General features: G+C 43.0%; 2 protein-coding genes across 2 annotated transcripts in view; both read left to right on the forward strand.

Moving 5' to 3' along the window:
* LOC133664593 (uncharacterized) overlaps positions 1-18,737 on the forward strand; it is a 264,251-nt gene that overhangs the window by 22,786 nt on the left and 222,728 nt on the right. The gene's annotated exons all lie outside the window — the stretch shown is intronic.
* On the forward strand, positions 8,628-11,097 carry LOC133664696 (uncharacterized). Its single transcript, XM_062069533.1, has 3 exons — positions 8,628-9,068; positions 9,453-9,671; positions 9,976-11,097. The coding sequence occupies exons 1-3, from the start codon at positions 8,803-8,805 to the stop codon at positions 10,127-10,129; spliced, it is 639 nt and encodes a 212-aa protein (XP_061925517.1). The 5' UTR covers positions 8,628-8,802; the 3' UTR covers positions 10,130-11,097.

The following is an 18,737-nucleotide window of genomic DNA, read 5'->3' on the forward strand; positions in this document are numbered from 1 at the left end:
TGCAGTAGATGTTGTACTTGCACAACACTGATGGATGCAGTAGATGTTGTACTTGCACAACACTGATGGATGCAGTAGATGTTATACTTGCACAACACTGATGGATGCAGTAGATGTTGTACTTGCACAACACTGATGGATGCAGCAGATGTTGTACTTGCACAACACTGATGGATGCAGTAGATGTTGTACTTGCACAACACTGATGGATGCAGTAGATGTTATATTTGCACAACACTGATGGATGCAGTAGATGTTATACTTGCACAACACTGATGGATGCAGTAGATGTTATAATTGCACAACACTGATGGATGCAGTAGATGTTATACTTGCACAACACTGATGGATGCAGTAGATGTTGTACTTGCACAACACTGATGGATGCAGTAGATTTTGTACTTGCACAACACTGATGGATGCAGCAGATGTTGTACTTGCACAACACTGATGGATGCAGTAGATGTTATACTTGCACAACACTGATGGATGCAGTAGATTTTGTACTTGCACAACACTGATGGATGCAGCAGATGTTGTACTTGCACAACACTGATGGATGCAATAGATGTTGTACTTGCACAACACTTATGGATGCAGTAGATGTTATACTTGCACAACACTGATGGATGCAGTAGATGTTGTACTTGCACAACACTGATGGATGCAGTAGATTTTGTACTTGCACAACACTGATGGATGCAGCAGATGTTGTACTTGCACAACACTGATGGATGCAGTAGATGTTATACTTGCACAACACTGATGGATGCAGTAGATGTTATATTTGCACAACACTGATGGATGCAGTAGATGTTATACTTGCACAACACTGATGGATGCAGTAGATGTTATACTTGCACAACACTGATGGATGCAGTAGATGTTATACTTGCACAACACTGATGGATGCAGTAGATGTTGTACTTGCACAACACTGATGGATGCAGTAGATGTTGTACTTGCACAACACTGATGGATGCAGTAGATGTTATACTTGCACAACACTGATGGATGCAGTAGATGTTGTACTTGCACAACACTGATGGATGCAGCAGATGTTGTACTTGCACAACACTGATGGATGCAGTAGATGTTGTACTTGCACAACACTGATGGATGCAGTAGATGTTATACTTGCACAACACTGATGGATGCAGTAGATGTTGTACTTGCACAACACTGATGGATGCAGTAGATTTTGTACTTGCACAACACTGATGGATGCAGCAGATGTTGTACTTGCACAACACTGATGGATGCAGTAGATGTTATACTTGCACAACACTGATGGATGCAGTAGATGTTATATTTGCACAACACTGATGGATGCAGTAGATGTTATACTTGCACAACACTGATGGATGCAGTAGATGTTATACTTGCACAACACTGATGGATGCAGTAGATGTTATAATTGCACAACACTGATGGATGCAGTAGATGTTATACTTGCACAACACTGATGGATGCAGTAGATGTTATAAATGCACAACACTGATGGATGCAGTAGATGTTGTACTTATATAATATGATGGATGCAGTAGATGTTATAATTGCACAACACTGATGGATGCAGTAGATGTTGTACTTATATAATATGATGGATGCAGTAGATGTTATACTTACTTTTGAACTGCTGCTTTTAGGTGAGACATTTGATCCAACATTTGACACACTGTCCCTAGGTTTATTTTGTCAGCAAGATCTTCAACCATGTTGTCTGTTCCACACACTTGCTATTTTGCAACACTCTGAGAAACTTCATTCAGACTCAAAAGTTTTGCTTTGAACCAAATGTTGTGTTTTTCTTGTTCTTCCACAGGCAACAACTCAAGCAGTTGGTTATGTACATTGTTTGCATCATTAATCAACAGCTGATACACACCCAAATGTTGGTTGATGTGGTCTTCATGACCAGCTTCACTTTGTATTTTATCCTTTAAGTTGGCAGCCTTGCTCAGCTTAGATGTCCTCCATGTCTCCAAGTCTTTGGCAAGCAGTGCCTTCATTGTGAGTGTTACTGTTCCTTTAAGTCCACCACTTCCATCGTCATGCCTTCATTGTGAGTGTTACTGTTCCTTTAAGTCCACCACTTCCATCGTCATGCCTTCATTGTGAGTGTTACTGTTCCTTTAACTCCACCACTTCCATCGTCAATCCTTCATTGTGAGTGTTACTGTTCTTTTAACTCCACCACTTCCATCGTCATGCCTTCATTGTGAGTGTTACTGTTCCTTTAACTCCACCACGTCCATCATCATGCCTTCATTGTGAGTGTTACTGTTCTTTTAACTCCACCACTTCCATCGTCATGCCTTCATTGTGAGTGTTACTGTTCCTTTAACTCCACCACGTCCATCATCATGCCTTCATTGTGAGTGTTACTGTTCCTTTAACTCCACCACGTCCATCATCATGCCTTCATTGTGAGTGTTACTGTTCCTTTAACTCCACCACTTCCATCGTCAATCCTTCATTGTGAGTGTTACTGTTCTTTTAACTCCACCACTTCCATCGTCATGCCTTCATTGTGAGTGTTACTGTTCCTTTAACTCCACCACTTCCATCATCATGCCTTCATTGTGAGTGTTACTGTTCTTTTAACTCCACCACTTCCATCGTCATGCCTTCATTGTGAGTGTTACTGTTCCTTTAACTCCACCACGTCCATCATCATGCCTTCATTGTGAGTGTTACTGTTCCTTTAACTCCACCACGTCCATCATCATGCCTTCATTGTGAGTGTTACTGTTCCTTTAACTCCACCACGTCCATCGTCATGCCTTCATTGTGAGTGTTACTGTTCCTTTAACTCCACCACTTCCATCGTCATGCCTTCATTGTGAGTGTTACTGTTCCTTTAACTCCACCACTTCCATGGTCATGCCTTCATTGTGAGTGTTACTGTTCCTTTAACTCCACCACTTCCATCGTCATGCCTTCATTGTGAGTGTTACTGTTCCTTTAACTCCACCACTTCCATCGTCATGCCTTCATTGTGAGTGTTAGTGTTCTTTTAACTCCACCACTTCCATCGTCATGCCTTCATTGTGAGTGTTACTGTTCCTTTAACTCCACCACTTCCATCGTCATGCCTTCATTGTGAGTGTTACTGTTCCTTTAACTCCACCACGTCCATCATCATGCCTTCATTGTGAGTGTTACTGTTCCTTTAACTCCACCACTTCCATCATCATGCCTTCATTGTGAGTGTTACTGTTCCTTTAACTCCACCACTTCCATCATCATGCCTTCATTGTGAGTGTTACTGTTCCTTTAACTCCACCACTTCCATCTTCATGCCTTCATTGTGAGTGTTACTGTTCCTTTAACTCCACCACTTCCATCTTCATGCCTTCATTGTGAGTGTTACTGTTCCTTTAACTCCACCACTTCCATCATCATGCCTTCATTGTGAGTGTTACTGTTCCTTTAACTCCACCACTTCCATAATCATGCCTTCATTGTGAGTGTTACTGTTCCTTAAACTCTACCACTTCCATCATCATGCCTTCATTGTGAGTGTTACTGTTCCTTTAACTCTACCACTTCCATCCTCATGCCTTCATTGTGAGTGTTACTGTTCCTTTAACTCCACCACTTCCATGGTCATGCCTTCATTGTGAGTGTTACTGTTCCTTTAACTCCACCACTTCCATCGTCATGCCTTCATTGTGAGTGTTACTGTTCCTTTAACTCCACCACTTCCATCGTCATGCCTTCATTGTGAGTGTTAGTGTTCTTTTAACTCCACCACTTCCATCGTCATGCCTTCATTGTGAGTGTTACTGTTCCTTTAACTCCACCACTTCCATCGTCATGCCTTCATTGTGAGTGTTACTGTTCCTTTAACTCCACCACGTCCATCATCATGCCTTCATTGTGAGTGTTACTGTTCCTTTAACTCCACCACTTCCATCATCATGCCTTCATTGTGAGTGTTACTGTTCCTTTAACTCCACCACTTCCATCGTCATGCCTTCATTGTGAGTGTTACTGTTCCTTTAACTCCACCACTTCCATCTTCATGCCTTCATTGTGAGTGTTACTGTTCCTTTAACTCCACCACTTCCATCATCATGCCTTCATTGTGAGTGTTACTGTTCCTTTAACTCCACCACTTCCATAATCATGCCTTCATTGTGAGTGTTACTGTTCCTTAAACTCTACCACTTCCATCATCATGCCTTCATTGTGAGTGTTACTGTTCCTTTAAAGGCCTACTGAAAGCCACTACTACCGACCACGCAGTCTGATAGTTTATATATCAATGATGAAATCTTACCATTGCAACACATGCCAATACGGCCGGGTTAGATTAGTAAAGTGCGATTTTAAATTTCCCGCGAAATATCCTGCTGAAAACGTCTCGGTATGATGACGTTTGCACGTGACGTCACGGATTGTAGCGGACATATTGGAACACCATTGTGGCCAGCTATTAAGTCGTCTGTTTTCATCGCAAAATTCCACAGTATTCTGGACATCTGTGTTGGTGAATCTTTTGCAATTTGTTTAATGGACAATGAAGACAGCAAAGAAGAAAGCTGTAGGTGGGAAGCGGTGCATTAGCGGCTGGCTGCAGCTACACAACCAGGAGGACTTTGAGTTGGATAGCAGACGCGCTACCGTGAGTACGCAGCTTTGGCTTCCAAACATTTGATCGCTTTCCCGTACGTGCGTGCCGCTATGTGCATGTCACGTACGTAACTTTGGGGACTTTGGGGAAATATATGTGCTGTATGAACTTTACGGAGGGGAACGGTACTTTGGGCTGTGGGATTGAGTGTGTTGTGCGGGTGTTTGAGTTGCATTGGTGGGTTATATGGACGGGAGGGGGGAGGTGTTTGTTATGCGGATTAATTTGTGGCATATTAAATATAAGCCTTGTTGTGTTGTGGCTAGTAGAGTATATATATGTCTTGTGTTGATTTACTGTTTTAGTCATTCCCAGCTGAATATCAGGTACCACCCGCCTCTCACAGCATCTTCCCTATCTGAATTGCTTCCACTGCCCTCTAATCCTTCACTCTCACTTTCCTCATCCACAAATCTTTCATCCTCGCTCAAATTAATGGAGTAATCGTCGCTTTCTCGGTCCGAATCGCTCTCGCTGCTGGTGGCCATGATTGTAAACAATGTGCAGATGTGAGGCGCTCCACAACCTGTGACGTCACGCTACTTCCGGTACAGGCAAGGCTTTTTTATCAGCGACCAAAAGTTGCGAACTTTATCATCGATGTTCTCTACTAAATCCTTTCAGCAAAAATATGGCAATATCGCAAAATGATCAAGTATGACACATAGAATGGATCTGCTATCCCCGTTTAAATAAGAAAATTTCATTTCAGTAGGCCTTTAACTCCACCACTTCCATCATCAATATGTACACCATTTGAATTGCCACCTTGTGCAGCTGCTTCACACAACTCAACTTCATCGTTTTGATTTTCATCCATTTAAAATCATTTTATATCACACAAACCCCAAATATTTTTCAAAAAACACACCAATAGTTTTTCAACATAAATAGTCGACTTTAACTGTCTTGTTTTAACACCAAAGCACAACCCCAAAACGTTTTTAAAAAACACACCAATAGTTTTTCAACATAAATAGTTCACTTTAACTGTCTTGTTTTAACACCAAAGCTTTGTGTTTTTGTTTGTTTGTTTTTTTTAATGGCCATGCATTGCTTATGGAGTTGACTCCATTGTTTTTCGCTCCTTTGCATATATTTGTTTTAATTATTTTCCAAAAATAACACCAGCCAGAACATATAACAAGCAGAGGAAAAACAAAACACACGGCAAAGCAAATACAAGCAAACAAAACAAAACAACCCCCCTCGCCCCATGACTTTCTTGGCCAGCGCTGTACCCATTAAGAGTGCAAATTGGGTGTAGAGGGGAAGAGTTCATGAGTCCACTGAACATCCAAACAGGGCTAAGTCTCTGTCAGGTAAGAATGGGCTTTGGAAAACTGCAGAAAAAAAAGATAAAATCATTGACCAAAATGTACCGACGACTGAACAGTTCCAAAATAAATGCAACAAGGTACCATTATCTACTTTACATTTGTCACAGGTTGGGGACACAGCAGGATAGAATAACCTTAGAATAATGAAACCTATGTATGACTTTGAACTGAATGATCCTGTGTCTGCTGTTTATTGAACATTTATGAATGCATAAAAGTGCAGTCGTCCATACCTCATTAGGGAGACCATCACTAGGGTTGGGTATCGAGTATCGAGTGGAACCGGGACTAACTTTCCGATTCTCCCGGAATCGTTCAACAGTTTAAATTTCGATTCCTAGTTTCGATACCCAGTCTGCCGACCGGAAGAAAAAAAAAAAGTCAGCCGACCGGAAGAAGAAGCCGCTGAACACCAACGAAGAAGCGCCCACCGCCGGAAGTGTTAGCATAGCCGAGCCTATGTAGTCAAGCGAGTCAGTCAAGCATGGATAGCGGGCGTCGGCGGTCGAAAGTGTGGCTTTATTTTATTTTAAAAAATGAAATATCGGCGGAATGTAACACGTCCGACAGGACTGTTTCGTGCTTAGGAGGGTGCACGTCGAACATGATGAAGCACCTCCGAGTTCATGGAGTACAAATAAATGTGTGTCCCGTCTTTGACGCGCTGCGCCGACCGTCCTCCTCTGCCTCTTCCTCCGACGCCCAACCTGGCACCTCGGTGACTGCACTGCAGTCCGAATCCGGTAAGTAAAACAATGTATATGCAATAAATAATGTGTTTTGCGCCAACGTTGAGGCAGCTAACAAAGTAGCCCGTGTATTTTTTCATAGACAATTTACAACCTGCTAGCCAGGCTCCGCGATGTGCTCAGCGTACTCCGTTCACCGTAGCGGCAATGGGGAAGATGTCGGTGCAACAGACGGAAGAGTGCCACAGAAAGGTCATTGCACACATAGTCAAAAGACTGCATCCCTTTTCAGAGGTGGAATCTCCAACATTTAGGTTAGTTAAGCAATAACATTAGAGCTAAGCTAATTGATACTGGGCTAAACAGTAACAGCAACATTACATGTTTGTTTATGTTTGCAGGGATATGGTGAAAACTATCAACCCAAAATACATACCACCTTCCAGGGACTACCTGTCAAACACATTGATCCCGGCATGGTACAAGAAGAATTGGAATCGAGAATCGTCAGGAATCGGAATCGAAACAAAGAATCGGAATCGGAATCGGAATCGTTTGAATTCAAACGATACCCAACCCTAACCATCACCCATTTCTTTTTCCCATGCTCTCTTAATAGATAGTGCCAACTCAAGCTCTTTACTAAAAAATATTGTAAATTTAGAAAGGAGATTTTTCTGTTCGGAGAAATTGAAAATAATTCCAAGAGAGCATGTCCTTTCTCTTTGGTTTCAAATGAGGGATGTTCTCGCTTACAAAATGTCTAAGTTGCATATATCTGAAAAAATGAGAGTTGGATAAACTATAATTGCTTGTAATTGGCCAAAGGAAGCAACATTTCCATCAATATAGAAATCCTGTAGACATCTTAGCCCCTTCCTATGACATGCTGCACATGTCTTGTCCAATAATGCTGTGGTAAAGACAAGATTATGGCAGACTGGTGTATGGATCCATATATTTGGAACTTTATAGATGTTTTTTATTTGCATTAAGATCATAAGGGAATTTCTTACAACAAAACTATGACTTACTGACTTGATAGATGAAGCCTGAGTAAAAAGTAAAGATGTCAAGGAGGCATATGGCTTTAATAGGGACATCAATTCAAATTGTATCCACAAAGGGACATAGTTGAATAATTCATAGTCTGATGACCACCATTGCCAGTATGCCAATGACCACCATTGCCAGTATGCCAATGACCACCATTGCCAGTATGCCAATGACCACCATTGCCAGTATGCCATTGACCACCATTGCCAGTATGCCAATGACCACCATTGCCAGTATGCCATTGACCACCATTGCCAGTATGCCATTGACCACCATTGCCAGTATGCCGATGACCACCGTTGCCAGTATGCCGATGACCACCATTGCCAGTATGCCATTGACCACCATTGCCAGTATGCCATTGACCACCATTGCCAGTATGCCATTGACCACCATTGCCAGTATGCCAATGACCACCATTGCCAGTATGCCAATGACCACCATTGCCAGTATGCCATTGACCACCATGCCATTAAGATCGTAAGGGAATTTCTTACAACAAAACTATGACTTACTGACTTGATAGATGAAGCCTGAGTAAAAAGTAAAGATGTCAAGGAGGCATATGGCTTTAATAGGGACATCAATTCAAATTGTATCCACAAAGGGACATAGTTGAATAATTCATAGCCTGATGACCCCCATTGCCAGTATGCCAATGACCACCATTGCCAGTATGCCAATGACCACCATTGCCAGTATGCCAATGACCACCATTGCCAGTATGCCATTGACCACCATTGCCAGTATGCCAATGACCACCATTGCTAGTATGCCATTGACCACCATTGCCAGTATGCCAATGACCACCATTGCCAGTATGCCATTGACCACCATGCCATTAAAGGCCTACTGAAATGAAATTTTTTTATTTAAACGGGGATAGCAGATCTATTCTATGTGTCATACTTGATCATTTCGCGATATTGCCATATTTTTGCTGAAAGGATTTAGAATAGAAAAACGACGATAAAGATAGCAACTTTTGGTATCTGACAAAAAAAAGCCTTGCCCCTACCGGAAGTAGCGTGACGTGGACAATTGAACATATCCGCAAAGCTCCCTATTGTTTGCAATGATGGCCGCCAGATCTGAGAGCGATTCTGACCGAGATAGCGACGATTTCTCCATTAATTTGAGCGAGGATGAAAGATTTGTGGATGAGGAAAGTGCAAGTGAAGGACTAGTGGGGAGTGGAAGCGATTCAGATAGGGAAGAAGCTGTGAGAGGGATAGAGCCATATCGCTTTGAACCCGACGCTGATGAAGACGGTCAGGAGGACGCTGCTGCTATTGATGCTGGAGGAGCACACGACATAGATCGCCTTGAGAATACAGAATGGTAATATGTTATTTATTTATAGACTAGTTTTAGTTTGTGGCCTAGTCTTGCACTGTTACTGTTAGTGTTACAACTTACACCCCAGGCCTATCTATACACTAAGTATCTATCATTGACACAATGTGTTACTGTTAGTGTTACAACTTACACCCCAGGCCTATCTATACACTAAGTATCTATCATTGACACAATGTCAAACCTAATTAATTACCCATTATTTCTATGGGCCACAGCTCCATATACCGGCAATACTAAAAATATGCATGCAGATTAATAAGATCCACAACAAGACAATGATAATATTAATTATTCCACATGTTTGCAGATTGCAGGTGTCAATAATATGAATTGATTTACAAATATTATGAACATTTCTATTTCCAGGTGTACATGTCAAAACTGTGTGAACATGGAGACAGTGGCTGAGTGTGTCTGCTGTAGTGAAATAGAGGCAGTGACCAGAACGATGGAGGAGGAGGGGGTGAAGACGTGCATCATAGACCACCATGGCTTTCCATCTGTGTGTCTGGATGAATGGGTGCTGCAGACAGCGTATAACGCCTACAAACAGCAATATGGCATGCTGCAGCAACAGCAAAATGAGTGAGGCACTAATAAGTTTAAATAATTCTTTATTCTATCAACCTTTGGAAGATAAGTCAGAATGAGCACTTTCTTATCTTATTCTTATTCTGTGAAATGTACTGTGCTACAATGCACATGACATTATATATCATAGAAGTATTACATAGATGGACCGTAGATGTCAACAATATTTACAATTTACTGCAACAGTAAATGACAAATGAATAGAATGCATGACAATGTCTTTTGAATCTCAGAGAACAGTGAGTCACTGTGTATCCATGTCCGGATAATAACAGCTGCCATCATTTGCTACTTGCAGGCGGAGACGACACACAGCCTATCGACAGTTTGTCCGCTTCTGCTGGGGATATCTGGGAAAGGACATAAGGGTGGTACTACCAGCTTGTGTAGTACATAAGATTAGGACAACATTCCCATCGATGGACTACACGGGGTTCCAAGACGTGCAGTGACTGCAACAGAATCTACATGGCCACTGTACTTAATCAATAAAATCAATCAATCAATCAATCAGTCAATCAATCAATGTTTATTTATATAGCACTAAATCACAAATGTCTCAAAGGGCTGTACAAGCCACAACGACATCCTCGGTACAGAGCCCACACACGGGCAAGGAAAACTCACCCCAGTAGGACGTCGATGTGAATGACTATGAGAAACCTTGGAGAGGACCGCATATGTGGGTAACCCCCCCCCCTCTAGGGGAGACCGAAAGCAATGGATGTCGAGTGGGTCTAACATATTAGTGAGGGTCCAGTGGAGCCAGCAGGAGGCCACCCCGAGCGGAGACGGGTCAGCAGCGCAGATGTCCCCAACCGATGCACAGGCGAGCGGTATACCCCGGGTCCCAACTCTGGACAGCCAGCACTTTATCCATGGTCACCGGAATAACCCCTCCACGTGGGGGGGGGGGGCAGAGGAGAAAAGAAAAGAAACGGCAGATCAACTGGTCTAAAAAGGGGGTCTATTTAAAGGCTAGAGTATACAAATGAGTTTTAAGATGGGACTTAAATGCTTCTACTGAGGTAGCATCTCTAACTGTTACCGGGAGGGCATTTCACACTTACCGAAGCGACTCCTGTGCTTGGCGATGGCTTCCTCCTTGTCTGGCTTCTCCAGTTCATCGCAGAGGAAGGGAGGCACATCCACAGTGACGCTGAGTGGTGTTCTCTCGTCAGGGGTCTGTCTGCAGCCAGCAACAACCTCCCTGATCAAGTCATCTACGTAGCCTGCAAAATACAATTGTACATGTTCCTGCTCACAACATAATATACTCATGGAGAGTGAAACTTGACAGTATTATTATCATGATACAAAGTGTCAAGTGTTTACATGTTTTGTGTCCTCTACACTTACGGTATGTTGGCTCTGTCGCGATTTTCTTGACCACATGGCCCCCTGCTTTATACTTCGGGTAGCGTACTGCATAGCGCTCAGCACCCGCTTGTGTAGTGGCTATAGGGCGGCTCGAATTTTCGTTCCAGTGCAGCCCAGCAAGCAGGTTCCTAGGTGTGGTAACAGAATAATGTAATAATTAGTACTAAAGTATGGCACACACTAGTGACACTTAGATTAGTGTGGAAACATACCTGCACAGCATTCCGATGTATGAGAAGACATACATTTTCGGTGCGAACTGTATAAGATAAAAGACACTTTATTCAGTCATGCGTCCATACAATGTGTGTGTAAATTTATAAATTGTTTGTAAATTTGAATACAAATGTTTGTGTATTAAACTGTTAATAGTCAGCTATTAAAGCTTGATCTCCTGCAGTAATGAAGCTGTTTTGTTTTCAATGTTAACACCACGCCAGAATTGTTTGCAATCTTTCTCACCAAGATGCCAGCCACTATGTTGGACCTCCAACATTCTCTTGCTTACACTGACTGTATCAAGGCTTCATTTAGTATGCTCTAGTATTTTGCTCCCTGGCCACCAAAGTCCTAGTGGCAGGTGGTAACCACCGACACCACCTACAGGCGATCAGTCTAATTCTCACCTGTATGACAAGGCTATGGAACGCCTCCACCTTGGAAGTCTGGTGTTCACCCGACAGCATGGCGATATCTTTTAGCAGGGACTTGTTGTTGACCACCTCCTCCAGTTTCACTGCTGAGCGTGAACCTAAACATAAATTTAAAATAGAACAACGTTTCTACAAAAATGTTCCAGTCAACTTAAACTGGTTATTTACTTACAAGTTTATCTGAATTTTTTGACTTTCAAAAGATGTGCAGGAAAATACTGCTAGTCCCTCACTGCTTTCGGGCAACTTATTTGCCTACTCACTTTGTTTGAGCCATTTCTTTTGCCGTTGCAGTTGTCCATGAGTACAAATTGGGAAGAGGTCGCCATGGTCCTTGTGGATGTTCTGAATGTGTCGCTCCACAGACTTCCACTTGGCAACCAGAAGTTCCCCCTCTCCAGGCGGTGTAGACACTGCTGCCCAGTAGAGGTGGTTGATTATACTTTGCACCCAGGGCTTCAGGTCTTCACAGTCCTTATGCTTGGCGATGGCCTTCAGTTTCTTTCCGATGGCTACAAACAGAAAAAAAACAGAAATTTGTGGATTAAATACAATATCGCATTCATCTGATCACTGATATGTACACACTACTTCACAACTTGTCATGCATACAAATAATCCAACTAACATTTTGCAACATGCCAGATGTCATAGCAGTGCCGTGTATTGGGCATGTTTTCACGAATCCATTTAGCGATCTGTCTGTGTCTGTCTGTCACCAGCACCCCGACATCCAGGTCCCAGCTGATCAGCAGTTCCACCATCCTCTTCAGTCCTTCCATCTCCATATGGTAGCTGCCAAGACATTCGTTGCTCTGAAATATATATAACAGAAAAGGAATGAGCAAAGAAAAAAATGAAAAAGGGGCTTAGTATACATTGAAATGGTTAATGTTATTAGACAAATTTACTAGGATAATTCTGGAAAATCCCTTATCTGCTTATTGTGTTACTAGTGTTTTAGTGAGATTATATGGTCGTACCTGTACAACCTGAAGGTCGAGAACCACATTGGCCACAAGCTCCATTGTGGTGTAGGTACCGAACTTGGCGCTGTGTCCCGGACTGTCTGCTCGCCCATCACCACCAAGGACGAGGGGTCGGCCTTCCACCTGCAGCATGGTGAGGTGCGTCCGTTGCTGTTCCTCCCACACCTTTTTGATGGCTGGCTGCAGGATGAGCTCCTGGTGGTTGAAAAATGTCCTCTTCACATACGTGACCACTCCGATGCTGTTCAGCACTTGCAACACCTTGCCAGAAGATGCCCCAGCGAAGAGGATGCCAGCAGACAGCAGGATGTTGCCCGCGGCATAAGGGCCAATGTTTGGCTGGCTGCTCCAACTACTCCTCTGGTCACATGATGCACATTGAAGAGTCATGGTCAGCTGTGTACCGTTCGAATCCCAAGAAGGGCTTATGTCCTGGCTGCCACAGACTGGACAGTGACACCACTTGACGAGACTCTGGAGGCACGACTCAAAGATGATGTACTTCGGTTCCTTGTGGCAGCCCTCTTCATGCATCTGGTGAGTACATGGGCGATCTGGCGACCCGTCAGATTGACACGGATCCGATGTCGTTGACTCACTCGGCACATAGCTGTCATCGGAAGAACCACCAACAAAAGGCGCAGTGGGACTTGATGCTGGTCCTTCATCAAACAATGCAGGAGGTGGTCGTAGCTTGGCTTGCATTCCAGACACACCTGGAGCTGCTATGTTAGTCTGCATCTCGGGGCTGTCAGATGGAGCTGCTACACTTGACAATGGGACTTCACTAACCCTGGCCGGCCGAGCTCTAACCCTCTCGAGGATATCTGGGGTCACCTGGTGTCCTAGCAATAAAATCAAGCACAAGTTGTTTTATATAATCTGTTAAAATTAAACTAGAATCACATAATAATTATTGTCTTTGAATCACCTAATTCATCTGTCTACTCTACTCTGCACAGGCAGCGTGCAATGTGTACTGTGATGTGCAGAATCATGTTCGTCACCGAAATAGACATACCCTTTGATCTATGATGTATTTTCCCTGTTTGGGTGCTCTTGCTACTGGTCATTGCTGTTGGTGCTGTCCCAATCGGTACCCAGTCCGTCTGGCATCCTTGTTCTCTTGTATTTCCCTGGAAATGGAGAAACAGCTACATGTAATATGGATACCTCATTTACATTAATTATGAATACTTTTGGATTGGGCTTGAACTGTAATCCATTTGAACATTGATTAGGAAAACAAATCGAACCTGATCTTGATCGCCCTCCTCATCAGGCAAATCTAGTGCCATTGCCATTGGTTCATCCACCGCATCCGCCACTGATGCCGTAGTCGTACTGTCCATGATCTGATCTATTGTCTGTAAATGTACAAATGTACAATACTTTATATTATTGTCTATTGTAATCTATTGACAGTATTGACACTATTGACAGTAATGTCAGTAAATGTACGATACTTTATACTGCAGAAGAACTTGACTAGAACTTGAAGCAATAATTATATGTAGACTATTTTATTGTTAATTTATTTCATTGTTCATGGAGTAGTCCAGTGGTTCTCAAATGGGGGTACGCATACCCTTGGGGATACTTGAAGGTATGCCAAGGGGTACGAGAGATTTTTTTTTAAATATTATAAAAATAGCAACAATTCAAAAATCCTTTATAAATATATTTATTGAATAATACTTCAACAAAATAAATGTTTAGAATTAAGTTCATGAATCCAGATGGATCTCTATTACAATCCCCAAAGAGGGCACTTTAAGTTGATGATTACTTCTATGTGTACAAAATATTATTTATAATTGAATCACTTGTTTATTTTTCAACAAGTTTTTAGTTATTTTTATATCTTTTTTTCCCAAATAGTTCAAGAAAGACCACTACAAATTAGCAATATCTTGCACTGTTATACAATTTAATAAATCAGAAACTGATGACATAGTGCTGTATTTTTTTTCTTTTTTTCAACCAAAAATGCTTTGCTCTGATTAGGGGGTACTTGAATTAAAAAAATGTTCACAGGGGAAAATCACTGAAAAAAGGTTGAGAACCACTGGAGTAGTCTATGACTGTGTGTGTTAGTTTTGGTTGATTGATTGAGACTTTTATTAGTAGGTTGCACAGTGAAGTACATATTCCGTACAATTGACCACTAAATGGTACCACCCCAATAAGTTTTTCAACTTGTTTAAGTCGGGGTCCACTTAAATTGATTCATGATACAGATATATACTATCATATATACTATCATCATAATACAGTCATCACACAAGATAATCACATTGAATTATTTACATTATTTACAATCCGGGGTGTGGAGGTGGGGGGGTTTCAACAATTGAGAACAAAGAAATGGATATTGGAACAGTGTAGTCTGACTATGAAAACTGGATATCAAGATTCTTACCCTCTTCCTTTCCCTTTTGGCAAATGCAGACCTCATGTGCCCAGTCTGTCCGCTTGTGGAGGGGGTCGGGTGCTCCGGACTTGTCCGTGGTCTATCGAAAATAGTTGGCTTCGCACCTTTCTTCAGCACGAGTCGACGAGTGCTGATTCCCATTTCTGCCATTCGCAAGGGACCCTCTTCGAAACATGATCTTTCGAAATGTTCGCTGCATAATACACTGTACTTCGTATGTGTCGTCCAATCCAACCGTGTTCGCTTGACTTCTTTGTTCCATAGTAAAGCTTGGCCGCCATCTTTTGGGAAAAGAAACAATGAAACACCGGTTGTGTTTTGGTTTGTGTTGCTACATCCAGCAGCAACACACCGCTTCCCTACAACTCTCTTTTTTGCAGTCTCCATTGTTAATTGAACAAATTTCCAAAAGGTTCACCAACACAGATGTCCTGAATACTGTGGAAATTAGCGATTAAAACAGAGCTGTTTAAATTGGGAGGGACCTATTCCAAGATGACGCGTTCAACTGCCTTCGTCACGCGCATACGTCATCATACCGCGACGTTTCAGCCGGATATTTCCCGGGAAATTTTAAATGTCACTTTATAAGTTAACCCGGCCGTATTGGCATGTGTTGCAATGTTAAGATTTCATCATTGATATATAAACTATCAGACTGCGTGGTCGGTAGTAGTGGCTTTCAGTAGGCCTTTAAGATCGTAAGGGAATTTCTTACAACAAAACTATGACTTACTGACTTGATAGATGAAGCCTGAGTAAAAAGTAAAGATGTCAAGGAGGCATATGGCTTTAATAGGGACATCAATTCAAATTGTATCCACAAAGGGACATAGTTGAATAATTCATAGCCTGATGACCCCCATTGCCAGTATGCCAATGACCACCATTGCCAGTATGCCAATGACCACCATTGCCAGTATGCCAATGACCACCATTGCCAGTATGCCATTGACCACCATTGCCAGTATGCCATTGACCACCATTGCCAGTATGCCATTGACCACCATTGCCAGTATGCCAATGACCACCATTGCCAGTATGCCATTAACCACCATTGCCAGTATGCCAATGACCACCATTGCCAGTATGCCAATGACCACCATTGCCAGTATGCCATTGACCACCACTGCCAGTATGCCATTGACCACCATTGCCAGTATGCCATTGACCACCATTGCCAGTATGCCAATGACCACCATTGCCAGTATGCCATTAACCACCATTGCCAGTATGCCAATGACCACCATTGCCAGTATGCCAATGACCACCATTGCCAGTATGCCAATGACCACCATTGCCAGTATGCCATTGACCACCATTGCCAGTATGCCGATGACCACCATTGCCAGTATGCCGATGACCACCATTGCCAGTATGCCATTGACCACCATTGCCAGTATGCCAATGACCACCATTGCCAGTATGCCATTGACCACCATTGCCAGTATGCCATTGACCACCATTGCCAGTATGCCAATGACCACCATTGCCAGTATGCCAATGACCACCATTGCCAGTATGCCAATGACCACCATTGCCAGTACGCCGATGACCACCATTGACAGTATGCCGATGACCACCATCAGGGGCGCCGCTTGGGATTTTGGGCCCCATGAAAAGAATCTTTACAGGGCCCCCAACACAGCGGCAACATTATAATTTCATCATCATTAGGGGCCTCTCTGGGCCCCCCTCCATCATGGGCCCCTAGAATCCGTCTCCTTTACCCCCCCCCCCCCTTTTCGGCGCTCCCGACCACCATTGCCAGTACGCCGATGACCCCCATTGCCAGTATGCCAATGACCACATGCGGGTCTCGTGGAAAAGCAGCAAAACGTTTCTCTGCTTGCATCACGCAAGTGACGTCAATGTTCGGCCCTCGAGAGCCATATACCACACCATGATTGGTAGATTTCTTGTAGCCCGGAAGAGTTAGGCCTACAAGGGGTTCCGGGTATTTGTTCTGTTGTGTTTATGTTGTGTTACATGTTGATGTTCTCCCAAAATGTGTTTGTCATTCTTGTTTGGTGTGGGTTCACAGTGTGGCGCATGTTTCAGACCCTGGTGTACATGCTTCGACAATTGAAATGAATTATTGACAGACTATCTTCTGATTTTACACTGCTTTCATATTGTTCACAGGTAAAATAATTACAGTTTTTTACAATCGCAGAGAAAAAATTATTATCAGGGTCTATCCCCATATCCGTCTCTGTTGTGGCATGCTCTTGATACTCACACATGTCCAGTTCTTTTTGTTGATGTTGTAGGATCTTCTGTAACATGTCCATATCAATACTTGGTGTGGTCTGTGTTCTTGGTGTGGGTAGCATTGAGATGATGTAGACGTCACAAAGCTACATTGATACCAAGTACTGCATCAATGTCAATACTTATCAAGATCTTCTATTTTCTTCACCACCAAGACTTTTGCTTCCTCCGGCGTCCCATTTAGTTTGATGAAGATCTTAAAGTTCGTTACCCAGGTTTGTTGAATCTTGCTTTGCCTTTTAAGTTGTCGTGCGATCCTTGCGATGTCAGCATTTTTCTTTGTCAAGTGCTCATTTATGAAAACATCTGTACCTTTCAGTTTGCGTCCTTGCTTCAAAGTGCGATTTTCTTTTTCCGGTTTGTGAATCTCATAATGACAGCTGGTGGTCTCTGGTTCTTCATGGGCAGCGGGTGACAAGCCTCTATGTGCTCCAGGTCCATCTCTATCCCCTTGCTCTGGAGATAGGAAGCCACCTGCTGCCCCACCGACTGTGTCTCCTGCTCGCTGGGCTCCGCACGTGCATAGGAGCGCGGCTTAATTTTGATGCCGGTGATGACCACATCATTCATGCGGAAGTATTGCTCGAGCTCGTCCACTCGCAGCTCCAGATCCACAATGCGCCGGTCCTTCTCCACGTTCTGGAGGCGTAGCTGTTTCACCTCCTCTAGAACCTCAAGAAGCTGCTCCTGCTGCGCCCTGACCGCAGTCACATCGCTGCACAGGGAGTGGAGTGCGAGCCTCATCTCCTCGAACTCCTCCAATGTCTGGCTTTTCCTCGGTGGAGGCATTGTGATGGTCTATATGCCGACGCATCCAGCAACAGAAGAAAAAAATCCCACCTCCGTATCTCAGGCTGCTAATGCTAGCCGGCTTCGGTGTGCTAGCCCGCAGCACCGATCGACACAAGCGGCAAAGTGTCACGGCACAGTGACACAGCGAAGTCAAAAAAGCACAAAAAAGTACAAAAATTAAGTGATTTATCAAGTAGTCGACTTCGACTTTCTTACCCCCGCCAAAGAGGTTATGTTTTCACCAAGTTTTGTTTTTCTGTTTGTTAGCAAAATAACTCAAAAAGTTACATATATATTTTGATGACATTTTTCAGGAAATGTCCAAAAAGTACCCAATTCCTCTCATCGACTTCGAACACACTTTACTTCCTGCTTATAGCTTTCGCGCCCCGAAACAAAATAAACTCTTTATTTTATGAATGTATGCAAAGTAAATCTCTGTGGGATGAAGTACAATATTGGCTTTTGCCTGACACTCCAAACTTTGATTGATATTGATGATGTTTTGGGGATGTTAAAAAAGAAAAAAAACTTAAAA

Source organism: Entelurus aequoreus, linkage group LG14 (assembly GCF_033978785.1).
Source record: "Entelurus aequoreus isolate RoL-2023_Sb linkage group LG14, RoL_Eaeq_v1.1, whole genome shotgun sequence".
Classification (NCBI taxonomy): domain Eukaryota; kingdom Metazoa; phylum Chordata; class Actinopteri; order Syngnathiformes; family Syngnathidae; genus Entelurus; species Entelurus aequoreus.

Excerpts from the sequence above, each read along its gene's own strand:
- LOC133664696 (XM_062069533.1), top strand. The coding sequence starts at position 8,803 with ATGATGGCCGCCAGATCTGAGAGCGATTCTGACCGAGATAGCGACGAT. Across the intron at positions 9,069-9,452 it reads CGCCTTGAGAATACAGAATG|GTGTACATGTCAAAACTGTG; the intron begins GTAATATGTTAT and ends TTCTATTTCCAG. Across the intron at positions 9,672-9,975 it reads CTGCAGCAACAGCAAAATGA|GCGGAGACGACACACAGCCT; the intron begins GTGAGGCACTAA and ends TGCTACTTGCAG.